General features: G+C 38.4%; 1 protein-coding gene across 8 annotated transcripts in view; it reads left to right on the forward strand.

The window, feature by feature from the left end:
• Positions 1-15,305, forward strand: part of DCAF6 (DDB1 and CUL4 associated factor 6) — a 153,916-nt gene that overhangs the window by 53,490 nt on the left and 85,121 nt on the right. For 6 of the 8 annotated variants that reach the window (XM_014517574.2, XM_025198210.1, XM_025198207.1 and 3 more), the window contains 2 exons: positions 7,987-8,172; positions 14,979-15,092. In XM_014517574.2, the coding sequence (XP_014373060.2) occupies positions 14,982-15,092 (111 nt within the window). In that variant the 5' untranslated portion in view covers positions 7,987-8,172; positions 14,979-14,981. Of the gene's footprint in view, positions 1-7,986; positions 8,173-14,978; positions 15,093-15,305 lie in introns of those variants that run through there. The other 2 variants (XM_025198206.1, XM_025198208.1) reach the window with 1 other exon arrangement.

The following is a 15,305-nucleotide window of genomic DNA, read 5'->3' on the forward strand; positions in this document are numbered from 1 at the left end:
TGACCCTCACCCCTTCCCCCACAGACTTACCTGCACCCCCAAATAATTTTTTCTCCCTCTGCCTCAATTTGTCCCCCTCTTCCCTCCTCCACAAACTGACCTGCAAGGGCAGGAGGTTGTGGTGGTGGCTGTGCAGGGTAGATCTTGGGTTGCTTTTTAATTCAAAAAGTGATCTCCTACCCAAAAAGGTTGGAGACCACTGCTATACTGCATCTCTTCTGTAAAGAACTGTTAATGGTCTAGCAGACAAGTTACTCTCTGGAACTTCTCTTAGTCCCCAGGTTCCATCACATTATACCAGTGTTCCAGCCCACCTCATATTTCAGAGAGGAAAAACAAATGCTTTACAGACACTTGGCAGTTAAGAGAGAGGTGGGTGATATTCAGTTGGGAGGCACAGGGCCTTGAATGGTCAAGTTGGGGGCCAGGTATGCTTCTTTTGAAGAGCTTTAATAGAAACATGGTTATTGGCAGGGGTCCTGGTTTTCTCCGATAAATAAAGAATCCACAATTTTTGGTTTAAAAAAGTAACCCAAAATCCACATATTTCCATTATTAAAATGAAACACCGCTTATATACAGATGTGTATATATAAGTGGTGTTTCATTTTAATCATGGAAAATGTGGATTTTTGGGTTACTTTTTTAAACCAAAAATTAGTTATTGGTAGGGGTAGACATGACTGCTACCACTAACTGTCCTTCCCACCATGTAGACTGAATCTTGACCTTTGAAGATCATCTTTCCTTTACTACTACTGGTGGCAGTATGACGACTCCCAACTAGTTTATCAGTCTGGGATCTTTTGTGATGAAATACAGGCAGTTCAGTTATGGAGGAAGATATCTTTGGAACAGACTTCAGGAGGAGTAGGGAAGAATTTCCCAAAGCCAAAGAAGTATTAACAGGGGACTTGGTGAATGAACAATTTTGTGGCAGAGCAGGATACATTCCTGTAATTTAATCTGCAAGATTTATTATGTATTAATTTAAGGGTTAGTCTTTTTAAACAGTGTGTTTACATACTATTGCTCTAATTAATGCTGAAGGTTCCTTTTATTATTAAAAGATAAGATATGTTAAATTTTATTTTATGTATAGCCAGTTGTGCAGTTTCATCTCCTTTCTTTGGAGATTTTATATAGCAACAGATGAAAATGGGAGAGGTTTTTTTTATGTTTAAAATGCAATAAGACGGAAACAGGAGAACAGTTAAGGAAAGTTAAGTTTACAGCTTAATTTTTTAAGCTGACTAGATTTTGAATTGATGTTGAGTCTTTTGATCGAGTGGTGTATAAATAGACTGAAAACCAGTACTACATGTCTACATTGTGGAATGGAAATGTAATCCTAGCAGGGGTACATGGACCTGAGGTAGTTTTCATTTAGCTAGTGAAGGTAATAATATTGGAGAAGACATAGCAGCTTGACCGGGGTGGATAAAAATCGATTTTTTTTTTTTAATTTTTTTTTTTAAAGAAAAAATCAGATAAAAATTTAATCTGATTTTTTAAAATTTAGGTTTAAATTGTAATTAAGCTTTCCTTTTTAGAAATAAATCAGTTTAAAATGAACTTTGAATTTAATATAGCATAGGCTAAGATATATATTTGCTTCTCTCTCTTTATATATCTATATCTATCTATCTATCTATCTATCTATCTATCTATATATAGATATATATATATCTATATCTATCTATAGATATAGATAGATATAGATATATCTATAGATATTTGCATATATATATTCACTTCTCAGACTCTTGAAGGCTCAGATCAAGTTTAATCTATTAAAAAATTTTCAACTAAAATATGTTCAGTCATTGAGCTCTGAGTTGGAGTGCTTTTATTCTATATAAAATGAGGGGGAAACATCTACATGAGGTCAAGGGATTCAGAATTTATATTACTGGATGCAAAGGATCAGCAAAATCATCACAGATATTGCATCCTGGCCTCTGACTCCAGTAGACACCATCATCTATACTCCTTGATCAAGATTAGCTACTGGGCCCACCTATTTGAACAGGGTATCAAACTCCTGTTTTGTTCTTTCTACCTGAGCTCTGATTAGCTCAGTTCTCAAATTGTGAATATTTATGATTCTACACCCATAGTAGAAGGTTATTCTCCAGCTTGTGGAAGAACAACCATCTGCTCAGCATGTACCAGCCCCTTGGTTTTGAATGTTTCTAGGTACTTCAGTTAAATGGCCTTTCTTTGCATGTGTACATAAATGTAAACATTAACTTCTCAAGTGCTCTATCCATGTCTCTAAACTAAAGTACTGTAGTGCACTAAGGGCAGGGGGTTACAATAGCAGAAATCATGGACTGCTAGCAGGGGAGGGTGAAGGGTATGATGGGTTATATCACAGGGAGAAGGAGTCTTGATTTGCTGTCAATTTCTTGTATGGAATAAGGAGAGGGAGGAGAGTGAGGAACAGTGTGTGCAACAGAAAGAGCCAACACCAAGACAAGGAAAAGGAACAACGTTCCATGGAGCATGGACTAGCTTGGATTTCACCACCTGGAAAATGGAGGAAAAAACTGCCATGGTTGCAGGTTACAAAAAAGCCCTGTTTGGGAATATTTTCAAGAAGCTCCTGTGCCACTGGAAGAAAGGGGAACACATGGCGAATGTAAATAGTGCAATAAAGAGATGCAAGGCCTGGTAGCTCAAATGAAGAAACATTATGAAAAATGCTTCTCAGGAGGCAGTGAAATTGAAGATGGTGTTTGGGACGCGTCTGAGCCATCTAGATCAATTGGTTAGTAAACTTACTATTTTTTGAACCATTCTTATGGATTGCCTATCATATTTTGCAATGCTAGTAAATTATAAATTTGACAATAATGTTAACTTATTTTGGGTGGATTACAGATTTCAAAATGTTTATGTACCAAAATTAAATGGACATGCTAGTTTGTGGGAGTATTAGTCCATTATACATTTTTAATATTACCCCTGCACTTCTGAAATGAGGTTTATTGATCAGTATAAGCAAACATACAATCCCTAGGTAAAGTTATCCTGTGCAGAATAAAGTTTTAATAAGAATTTATGAATTTAAAATAATAATGTAATTTTTCAAGCTATTGTATATTGACAAAGAAAAGGATTTAAATAGGACCTTTTATGATTTATTGAATATTTTCCCTATAGAACTGGGTTTGGAAAAAAATTATAATTGAAGCACTAGTTAAAAAACATCTGTAGAAGGGATCTTTCATTTATAATCCTTTTACAGTAATGCACTGAGTAATACTCAGCATGAGTCACTTTCTCCGCATCTTGTTTCAGGGTCCAGTTTAGATGTAAGAAGTTATGAACATCCATGATCTGCAATGCCTGCAACTTCAGAATCACCTACTGATACTACCAACAATACTGTAACTAAACATACTTCAGACAGTAAATTATGTGTATCCAAAAAATAAACTTTCTTCACTGTCAAGTAAAACTGTAGATGAGTTTCATGATCAAGACTGGAAAAGTCCAGCAAGACAACATAGATAAAAAGAGTGTTCTGTTCATTTATTCAACAAATACTCCCTTTCATCTTGTTCAGAACAAACATTTCACTGACATGGTTTAGTAATTATGACCAGGTTACACTCCACCCTTTCAGAACAGATACTGCTGGAAGGCACCTGGATACATTGTATGAGAGAGAAATTGAAGTGTGCAAAAAACATTGAAGGGAAAAGTGTTAATTTGAATCTTGATGGATAGAGTAATATACACAATGATCCAGTAATACGTACTTGTATGACAACAGAAGACATGATTGTTGATCTCGCAGACAATTGATACGTCAGGAAAGGCCCATACTGCAGAAGACTTAAAAGAAGCAGCAGTAAAAGATAGAATAAACTGGGCTTGTCTACACGTTCATTAATGCAACTGTAATTGTGGTGCATTAAGTTAGTACCTGTAAATGGTACTAAAATGTAACTACTTCAGGAATAAGGAAAATGCTGTTGAAATTGCAAAACCTTTCCATAACAGCCAGTTTGCATTAGCTTTACTGAAGAGAGCTGGGGGATCCATGCTAATTCTCCCCCAAGATATATAATGGAATTCATTGGTTGATCGCTTTAAGCTATTTATTAAGAACTGGCTTATTCTGATGACTGTCTGTGAAGAAAGTCATGACCAAGCTGATGGAAGTATCACAGCTGGAGTAATCAACATTGGACTGAAGAGAAATGTAGAAGATATGCTGAATACACCCAAACCTATTTCCATAGCCTCGAACAAAGTACAGAAAGATTGCTGCTGAAATTTGGAAAGAACTTAAAAAAACAAAGCAAGAAATGCCCAACAGCAAAGTTGAATTGCAGGTAGTAAGGAAGTAGATGGATCAAGCACTTACTCCACTTCATTTTCTTACCAGTATTCTTAACACAAATTACCAGGGTAGATAACTAACAGCCTAAGAGGAAAATGTTGGTATGACATGGGCTCTATTACCTTTTTTGTGTCCTTGTGTGACAAGGTATTTACCAGAATTCTCAGATTTGTTGGAATCTGACAGGGCTGTGCTGTGAGCTCTTCCGCTATAGCCTCACACCTGCAACCTCTGGGCTGCCAACTGTTCATCTTAGTACCTATGCCACCCCCCACTAATCTCCCATCAATCATCCATAATAAATTTCAGGGCTAGAGAGGAACCATTCAAGGAGTATACGTTTGCTGAGGATGTTCTAAAGTCACACCAGCGAACTGGTGCAAAACACCTGGAACCAGAATTTGCTAAAGTTCTAAATCAGCTTTTACCAGAAGTAGCTTCTTCTGCAGGTGCAGAAAGAATGTTTTCTTTGTTTGGACTGGTTCATTCGAAGCTGAGAAATTGATTGGGAATTGAAAAAGCAGGAAGGCTTGTTTTTCACTTCCAGCATATTAATAAAAAGGGGAAGGAGGATGAGATTTATGAGTTCTAAAAACTTGAAAGAAAAGGGGATACACATTTTCAAAACAGCCTAGGTAAAAAAAATTTTAAAAAACCACTTCCATTTTAAAGCACATTAGGCAAGCATGTAGGTTGTAGCTGTGTTGGTCTAAGGACATAGGCAGACAAGGTTCTTGTCTACCATTAGGCAAGTGGGCACTTAAGCTCAAAGGACTTTCACTTGGGCATTTTAGAAAAATTTCCCTAGGGTAATCTAAAATAATTGGTTTAATCCAATAACCACGTCATACCTATAATGCTATAATAGTTAATACTAGCATTTAATAAATTAGTGGTGAATGTGCCCCATGTTTTGATTTATTTTTATAGGTTGTTTAATAAATCTGAAGTGTTGGTTTTGTGTGTTTAATTAAATATGGCGGTGTCGGTTGTAGCCGTGTTGGTGTAAGGAAATAGGCAGACAAGGTTCTCTGGGTGAATCAGATATCTTTTATTAGACCAACTTAAATAGTTGGAAAAAACATTTTTAAGCAAGCTTTCAGGTTCAAAAACCCTTCATCAGGCTGAGGAAGTTTCTGCAGTTGGTGTGTTCTCTTCCTGGATGGAATGAAAAGTAAAGAAGCCAGAGGCTGAGCTGGTATGCATACAAGATAGGCAGTCAGTGAAGATGTCGATTGAGTCAGTGAGTGAGAAGACAGGCTGGCTGGGGGGGGGGGGAGGGGGGTGGAAAGGGGGGGGGGGATGTCAGGCAGGTTATAATGTGTCATAAATCCAATGTCTATATTTAGTCCATGATTTTGTGGCTTGTGCCCCTTTGGTCCTTTTTTCCCCCCCACTGCTTGTCTTCCTGCAATTAAAGCTGATACACAAAAGTTTTTCAGTGTCATTTCTTGCTATGATTCACAGGTGCAAAGCCATTAGAGCCACATTAATTCAGGCAGTGGATAAAAAATATGCTAAGGAACCTAGGTGTTGCAGGTAGTGCCGAAGAGTACAAAATGAATACTACTTCTTTCCTTTGAACTTTGTACATGCAAAAATGTCAAACTAAAGTGTGGAAAGGGAGGGGATTCTTCTCTAGTTTCAAATCATAATGTAGGTGGTAGTAATGCACAGTATGCTAGGCAGTTTACAGACATAGGAGAGTTTAAAAAGATAAAGATTTTCGTTTTTCCTTTTGGTATCCACAGTAGCTTCTCTGCCTAGCCATTTTTTAACATATTGACTATTTGTGTTTCTTAACTACTTCAGTGTCCTAAAACTTGGCTAATTATCGCTTTGTATCCTAGTGTGTTCTGGGTTTTTTAACTGCATACATTAAAAGATCATTCTAATTAATTATGGCAAAATAAGAAATAATATTAACTTGTTAGCTGTAATGCTGTCTTTTCCACCTGTTAGTCTCTTCTATTTACCATTAAGAAACATTCTTGAGACTGATGGCAGAATGACAGCCCAATTATTGTTTTAGCTCCCTCCCTTGAGTCAACAGAGATACAACTCTGATTCCCTACTCCATCCCCATTCGTGTTTATTCTTGTTCTAAATGTATGTGATATCATTATCCAAACTCTGAGAAAGATCCGTGATGTCAGTTTTGCATGGGCAGGCTGCTAAGGGGTACTTAACTCTTAGATACTGGAGTCTTCATAGGATACCACCCCAAGAACTGATAATAGGTAATGCATTTCTCCAGTTGTTCCAGAAAGTCATCCTGACTTCTCTTCTTATCCCTTGTCTGCATCGTCACCTCAATTCAACTGCCATTTCAAAATTAGCATCAAAGCTTCTTAACTTTTTCTGTCACTCTATATAGGCATCTTTCTTAATTCCTCTGTTGTGCTGGTAGTGTTGGTGACAAGTCTTTGCCCTGCCTGCATTAACATTTAGTGTGTGCTACAGCTTTTGGAAGTTCAGTAATAGGAAATTTCAAGAAAGACGATATAGAGAAGTGCCTTACCCCCCAGGCCCTTTTCTTACGTAGGCTGTGTTAGGCCTTGCTTTGCTGCTTAGCTGGCTGAAAGGCAGTTGGCTTATTCTAGTGCACAATTATAGCTCTCCAAAAAGTCTTACTTTTTTTCTTTTTTGCAATGAGAAGTGCTAAGGAACCATAATACAGGAAGCTGCTGCTGTTCCCTGTAGTGTGAATCTGTTTCTTTTCCATTGTTTCCAGCTCAAACTCTGCAATGGGAGCAGAGTACCACTAGGATCCATGGGATGTGCCTGCCTGTTGGAGGGAGTGGGAAAATAAATGTTGTGAATGGAATGAGGTGGAGGGGAATTGTCTTGTGGGAATTTGATGGAACAGACTTTGTTTTCTTATTTAAAAAGTCTGTCCATAGTGCAACAATAAGCAGGGTTTAAGTTGTGGAGTGTTAAAATATAAGAAGAGAAACCTGGAAATAGGAAGTTTCTTCAAAGAGAACAGGAGCACCATTAAAAACTTATTCCATTCCAGGACTCTACATCTAGCTAATGATAAGGATTTGTAGTCTTTAGAATGAACACACTATTTAATTGCCCTCTTTGTGAACTATCCAGTGATAAATAATTTGAATAAAATCATTAGTTTATCTGTATCGATGGAGGCTTAGTAACCTTTATACTTTTAAAATGTACTATGCTGATCATCCTTTCAGTTAAAGTATGCTCATACTGGATTTTTTTGTGGTCAATGACAGCTTGGTCACTCTTTTTCCTCTTTTTCATGTCTCTTATCTGTCACTATTGCTCTCTAATGATTCATTATCACTTCTTATAATGGCTGCCGATTCATGTTCTGGCATCAGATTTCTAGAAATATGAATCCTAGTTCTTTCACAAAATACGTTTGTGCAATGGCCCTCCAAGTCTAATTTTTCAGGCCATTTTGCAAAAGAGTGCCTATGTCTGTATATCCGTTATTTCCTTGCAGAGTTCTGTGGGTAGCAAGCTATGTATATTACTAGTACTTGTACTCCTGGCACTATATCATGGGATAATAAATTAAAAGTTGTTTTTTTTTCCATGCATTACTATTTGCTTTGAAAATATTAGCCTAATACAAGCTTTTCTTCTTTCCTTTCTAGGTTTTAACAACCATCCGCTCAGGACACAGAGCTAATATTTTTAGTGCAAAATTCTTACCATGCACCAATGACAAACAGATTGTGTCCTGTTCTGGAGATGGAGTAATTTTTTATACTAACGTTGAGCAAGATGCCGAGACCAACAGGCAGTGCCAGTATACGTGCCACTATGGAACTACCTATGAGGTATTGCAATATCACTTCTGCTTGAAAGTCCAAGGTCTCTTTAATATTTGGAGAATAGAAGTTTGTTGTTGGTGCTAACCAAGATTTCAGTCAGACAATGACAGCTTTATTTCTATGCTTCACTGTTATATATTAATTTTCCTTTGCTTGTAGCTTTCAAAGGTTGTTTATGGTCTTTGCTTTAGTACTGAAATATGTTACCTTAATGAAGGATTCTCAGAAGTTATGTATTGGTATCATTAAGGCTGCTTTTCCTGCAAAGTGAAATACCTAGCAGTATGCATATGCTTGTACTGTAAAGGGATCTCACCTCAGTATCAAGCCCACAAATTATTTGTTTTCTTTGTTAAGGAAGAGGGAAATACAAACTTTTTATTGAGCTGTAGGTGGTCTGGCACAGAGGAAGGTAATCTATGGTAGGTTTATGCTGTCAGTGGAATAAGAGGGCAGACTCGTACTTATTTTTCAAAACTTTAAATTTCTGGACTTCTAAGCCTTTTCTCATAAACATAAACTTTACCAAAAATTTCCTAACTTTTTTTTACATTTTTTAGCTTGAAGTTATTGTCTGTCTTTGCAGACTTTGAGAATTTCATAGTGAAATTTCTGTGTGTAGAAATAATCTTCAGTGTTCCTTAGTAATACCCTATTTACCTGCATACCACATGCACCCTTCTCTAAAAATCAGCCCTCCAAACTTAGGGTGCATGTCTTAAATGGGAAAGCTGATTTTTCTTTGCTAGAACAGAAGCATTGAGACAATGCTTCAAGATGGCTGCCAGGCTTCCCCTTTGCCAGGGAGGGAGGAGAACAAGTTCAGCCTTCAGGGTTTACCCTTCCATAGCCCCAGGTGCAGTTAGGATCCCCTGCAGTCAACGTTCAGCAATGATTAGAAAAACTTATTTTTCTTCATTCTGACTTCCCAAAACCACAGGTGTGTCTTATCTGGGGGCACGTGAGAAAATATCCACCTTTATTTATTATGTAAAGAAAGTAAGCTTGACTGTTAAGGTTATTTATAACTCAATGGGAAAGCTAGTGGGTAAACTCAAAACTGCATTAAACTAGGAGTCACACAGTTCACTAGACAGATTGCTTCTTTTGTGTCCTAGGCCACTGGTAGAAGTTAAAAAAGAAGGTGGTGTGGGGTCTAATGTGTGATCCCAACAATTGCGCTTTTGCCATGTGATGCAGCCATGCACACAAGAGCACTGGCCACATGTTCAGTTAAAGGTGTGATGGAAATCAGCGACAAAGTTACTATACATATTTTCTTCAATAACTTTGTCACTTATTGCTGGTTTCATCACACCATTCATGGAATGAATGTGTGTTTAATCAGTTAATCATGTCTTAAGTGTAACGTGTATCAGGGTCATTAGTGACATAGCCCATATACTATGTTTTACAAAGGTTGTTGAAAATGTAATTTTCATCTTGGGGTTGCTAATGTTCAGTATTATATTTTCAAATAATTATGTGAATGATCTAGCTCTGAATTTCTAACATAAGTTTTGGTAAGTCCGTTGCTTTTTATAAAGAGTGGACAGAAGAATCATACAATTTCCATTTCCTTTGGGGTTTTTTTTAATGTTAATATGTTTGGTTTGTGTATGTTTAAAGGAACATGTCTAAAGAGCTCTCAGAATTAATTTCTTGTTATGTGGTAAAAATAAAGTCCTTAACAGTGTATGTCTGTATCCAGTTAAAGGACGTGTCAGGAACAGTTGCTAGCCACAGGATAATGATTCCTTAAGGGGAATGCAGGGCCACCTAAGGAGCTCATTTTATATATGTACACATCCTTTGTCTCTGGATGCTGCTTCAGGTCAATAGTTCAGATATTGTTTGTTGGATTCGCTGAAGATCATTCTAGATCTCTTCTTATTTAGTGTTTATTTTTTTTAAAGGTGTATTTTTATTTTAACCCAGAAGGTATTGTTTCCCTTAAGCAACATTAATCTTTTGATTGAGAGAGATAAGGACTTAATCTTTTTAAACTGCATCGAATCTCAGCACATTCGCTATAAGATGTTTGTAGCTTTTTTTATCTAGCTCCTGACTGGATAGCATGAGGTTTTTTATCCTAATTTCACTCCATTGTATGCCAGAGGATAGTATAACCTGTTGTTGCAACTTCTTTTTTTAATAAGACTATCTGATGATTGAAACAGCAGTTACTAAATGTCGCATCTCCTGGATAATACAACTTACTACTGAGCAATAGGATGCATACTGTAATACCAGGTTCTGATTCTCCCATGGTAGAGGATGTTAGCAGTAACAATGCTGTCTGTCTATTTTGTTAACTCATGAGCGTTATTGGGTAATATAACTTTTCTATATAGAAAAGGTTGGGTTTTTTTCCTTTGCAAGAGAGAACAAGATGGTTGAAGATTATTCTAGGAGAAAAAAGGATGGTCAAGCACTAAACTAAGAAATCTAGGGCAGGGAGCCTGCCCCTTGGATGTAAATTTGCAGGCATGTAGTTACAGGTGCAGAAGCAATTCAGCACCACATTCAGCCAGTGATCAGAGAAATTGTGGGATGCAGAAAGTGTCAGAAGAAAACAGTTTAAAGAATGACTTATGAATTTGGCAGAGATGATTCTCCTAGAAAACTGAACCAGCCTAATCATCCTGTATCAATTAGCAAAATACTCCAAATCTGGTTCAAGTACCTCATTCAATAGCACAAAAACTTCACCAGTCAGTATTGTAAGTCTTTCCTGAGTTCTGGTTTTCTAGTACGCAGGGGTTTTTAGGTCTGATGTGTTTCTGGAGTCTTTGATTTTGAAATTTATATCTTCATTATGTGATCATGCCAGCCATTTTGTTCAGAAAATGATTCTCAACCAGGGTGCCATCTATAGTGTTAAAAAATGCTGACCTGTTGGGTGCATGCCCCCTCCCTCCCTCCCAGCCCTCTATATATAGAGAGAGGAATCAGTTAGTTGGGCAATGCTTTATTGGTATATTTACAGTGTTAAAGCAATTTGGAAGCCTACCAGTGTCTCTATCATCATGATAAAATACATTCTAAATACCTATATGTCTTGATGTTTGCTTTTGGTTTTCTTCACACACGATGGGTGTGTGATGGGGGGATGTGGCATTTGCAGGAAACGGGTAGGAAGAGGTGGGGGAGGCAGGTGGGTGTGTGTGTGGAGGGATGTGGGTTTGTGTGGGGGTAGGTATGAGGCAATTGCTGGGGGGCCCCCCCCAGCGCACGGCCCATAAATTACCTTTTGCAGGAGCAGTGGGAGTGGGCGCTCTGAGGCCGCTGCTGCCAACTCTAGGGAACCGCATGCCGAGCCAAGTCATGTCCTGTGGCCCTATGGGACTGGCCAGTCTGGGCAACACAAGTGGCCCCAGGGCTGACAGGACCCAGCTGGGCTGGGTGCACTGTCCCTGTGCACCGTGCCGAGTCCTGCCTCCGGCAGCAGCGCTGCCTGCCCCTCTGTGCCTGCAGGGAGGTGGTGCACGGTGGGACCTGACCCAGCCTGGTGTGTCTCACTAGTCCGGCTTTGCACCAGAGCGGGTTGCATGGCTCCAGGAACCGTGCAACCTGCTTTGGTGCAAAGCTGGACTAATGAGCTGGGCCGGGTCTTGCTGCGCACTGCTAGCTTCACCACAGCTGCTTCGGTGCCCCCCCCAACATGGGCTACTATGTCCCCAGCCCCGCACACTGGGGGGCTAGCGCACCCCCCCGCAACTCCCCCCGCCCCTTGACATCCCCCTCCACTCCCCATAGCCCCCAACAGTTCCTGACACCCCTCCAACACCCCCCTGCCACTCCTCACACCCACTCACTCCCACCCCATGTCCGTAACTTACTTTTGACAATGCTGGGGCAGCAGAAGCACTACAGAGATGCTCTGGCCAGAAATCAGATCATCTCTCCTAGAGGACTGACTCCCTGCTGGCTCCAGGCACAGTCTGGGACTGTGCCTTGCCCAACTGTCCTGTGGAGCAGTTTTTTTGGAGCCCTGGATGTGTCTGATTTTGTCCCTGCACTGCAAACTTGCGGCGTAGTGAACGTTTTATCATTCCCGTGTGTGCCTCTTGACCTATCTCAAAGGGGTTTGAGATGGGGCAAGAGGCACGTGCGTGTTAATCCGGACACGCCCCCTGTGGTCTTTTTAAGCTCTTTGGAATAGAATTGTCCTATTATTTTTCTATGATCAAAAATGAGTGAAAATTTAAGAGCTGGCATATTTTTGAGGGGTGCTTCAAATTTGAAAAGTTAGAGGATGACTGTCTTAAGGAGCAAATAAATGGCATTCCTTTTTCACTCTCACTGAGGATCATGTTCACAATATTTTGGTTAAGTAGTATGGATCCTATAAAAAAATAAATATTCTAAACACCATGAATTTTTCCATCATGAATTATTATTTAGGTACATCTATATAGTAGGAAGAATTAATCAGCACATATCTGAATGATGCAGGTTTCAACTAACTTGTCAGTTGTACTCAAATGTTGAAACACATGCTGTTGCATGGTACAGCAAGAGTTGATTTTTTTAGATTCCTGAAACATGAAAGCAAAGGGTAAGTTGGAGGTAGTAACAAAGAATTTCAGTACATTGAATTCATGTATTGTAAGTTAGTTAGAAACTTAATATTGCTTAAACACATTTTTGACTGTGGGGAGAAAATGTGTTAAAGCTGCATGACTGTTTTTCAACTGTATTTAACTGCCTCCTCATATTAAATATAGAATTTGACTCACTGGATTCTTTAAATAACAAAAGCTGACATAATTTGGCCTCTGTTAGTAGTCCTAAATTAAATGGCCAACTAGATTTTAACTGGCCTTGAGCTTACATTATGAAGCTTGTAGTAATTTCAGATCATGACTTACACCAAATAAAAATAAGGCAGCTCAATGAATTTGCAAGGAGTATAATTTTTTTGTGAGACAACGTAAGGGAGAAGGGAGTTATGGAATATTTTAAAAACAGTAGGAGAGAGCTGAAGAGATTCACAATATGGGTTCTGGGAGTATTTGTAGTTATGTCAGGGAATTTAAAAATGATGAATTAGTCACTCTCGGGTACTTGACTTTGCTGCTATTCACATTAATTCTGTTTAAAAAGAGAGAATGTACTTATAAAGATAATTCTTACCTTTGTATTCCATTTTTTTTTATCGGTAAATCTTTTTTAAATTTAGAATTGAAACACAGCAGGGTCAATACACTAACATTCAGTTACCAATGTTGAGGTTCATGTTTATAGAGGTAGTCACAGGGTATCAGAGCTAGTGATGTTTATATTAAAAAGTGCATTTTGTGTGTGTGTGTGTGCGTGTGTAACCCCAAAATTTTGATACCTACAAATTGCAATATTATAAAATAATGAAAACTACTAAATCATAGCTGTTGAAATAAATGCACATAGTGTGTTTTTCCTGAATTATTATTGCTTTTGCCTGGTGTTGTCCATTTAGGGCATTAACCCCATAGGATGAGGCTCAGCAACATACAACCCATGGGTCAGATCCGGCCCACAGCCAGTGGAGCCAGCCTGTAGAGCCTGAGGACTTTGCATATGCCTGTGCCAGGGCTCAGCAGTGAGGAGGTGCTCTGGTACCAGTCATCTTCTAGCTGTGCCCTCCCCTCCCCTTGGTTTGGGAGCAGATGCAACTTCCAGCCAGTGTGGAGCTGGGCTGGGTCCAGACAGCTGTGTTCATACTGTTGCAGCTTCCTCTCTCCCTTCCCACATCTGCCTCTCAGCTGCAGTTCAGCTGTCTGGCCCAGAGTGGATGCAGAGAAAGCCACCTAACCTGCTTTCAGGTATTCTGGCCTGCAGCTTGAAATGGTTGCCAGGTGTGGCCAGAAGTGATTTTTTCCACGGACTTTGGTAAAAGCAGGATTGCCAGTCTGAATTCAGTAATTTGCAGTAGCTGCTCTTTTCAGTAGGCTGAAAGGTAAATTCTGATATGCCTGACTTGGTATGAAGTGGTAGCTATTTGTTAAAGGCATCTGAAAACCTAATAGGAAGGGTGGTGCAGTCCAACAAATATATGGAAAGAATCTAGTGAATTTAATAGCAGTTCTAAGCTTTGGAAACTAGAAAAATGAAGTAACTTTGGATACTTCATTCTGTGTAAATTGAGTATCTTGAAAAATACTGCAAGAAAATATATATATGTATGTAAAAAATGCTGCTGTCATTACCATATTCTTAGGAAATTATAGTAATTCTGTGATCAAAAATGGTGTAATGCTACTATTAAAGAAAAGTGCAGAGAGTAATAATTAATGAATTGAAGGGTGAGGATTAAAAATAGACCTCACTTTGTTACTGTTCAAAGGGGGATTATTTTGCAAGTAAAAGACCAACTTGAATTGGAGGAGCAGTACCAGTTAATGTACTTAACATAACAGTGTGGACTTAATGGACTTAATAGTGTGGACAATTCTGCATTACTAGGTATTTTGATTTATTAAAATGTCAGCTTGTTGCATAATAGAAAATAGACTGCACTTGAGTTTTATTTATAGTTAAAATGGTAATTATTTAATTGAAAATAATGTGCAACTCGGCTATCAAATGAAAATGGAAGTGTTGTTTAGCTTGTTTCAGCTCCTTCATGACTGGATTTTTAAAAAATATATAATTAAAACTGCTGAAAATGCAATATTTCATTTGCTCTTGATTATTTTCATAGAAATCTTCATCACAGCTAAGAATCAGTGCTTATTCTTGCTCACAAGTACTGAAAACTTGGAAATAAACTTTATATTGTTTCAAGAAAAAATAATGTTTCTGATTTTTTTTTTTTTTTTTTATTACAGATTATGACAGTACCAAATGATCCCTATACTTTTCTCTCTTGTGGTGAGGATGGCACTGTAAGGTGGTTTGATACTCGAATCAAGACAAGTTGCACAAAAGAAGATTGCAAAGATGTAAGAATTGCATGTTCTAATAGCAGTGACCCAAATATGTGACCACATTCTGAACATTCAGAATGTGAACCCCATCAATATCATGTGAGCTGTGTGTTAGATTTTAAAGTCTCCTAATGAGCTGACTAAATCACATAGTAACAGAAGTTAGTTTTGGTGGTGCAGGTGCATCTGTGATGTATCTATGATGGTCTGGGAGATGTGCAAGTGGCA

The sequence above is a fragment of the Alligator sinensis genome, unplaced genomic scaffold (assembly GCF_000455745.1).
Source record: "Alligator sinensis unplaced genomic scaffold, ASM45574v1 scaffold19_1, whole genome shotgun sequence".
Taxonomy (NCBI): domain Eukaryota; kingdom Metazoa; phylum Chordata; order Crocodylia; family Alligatoridae; genus Alligator; species Alligator sinensis.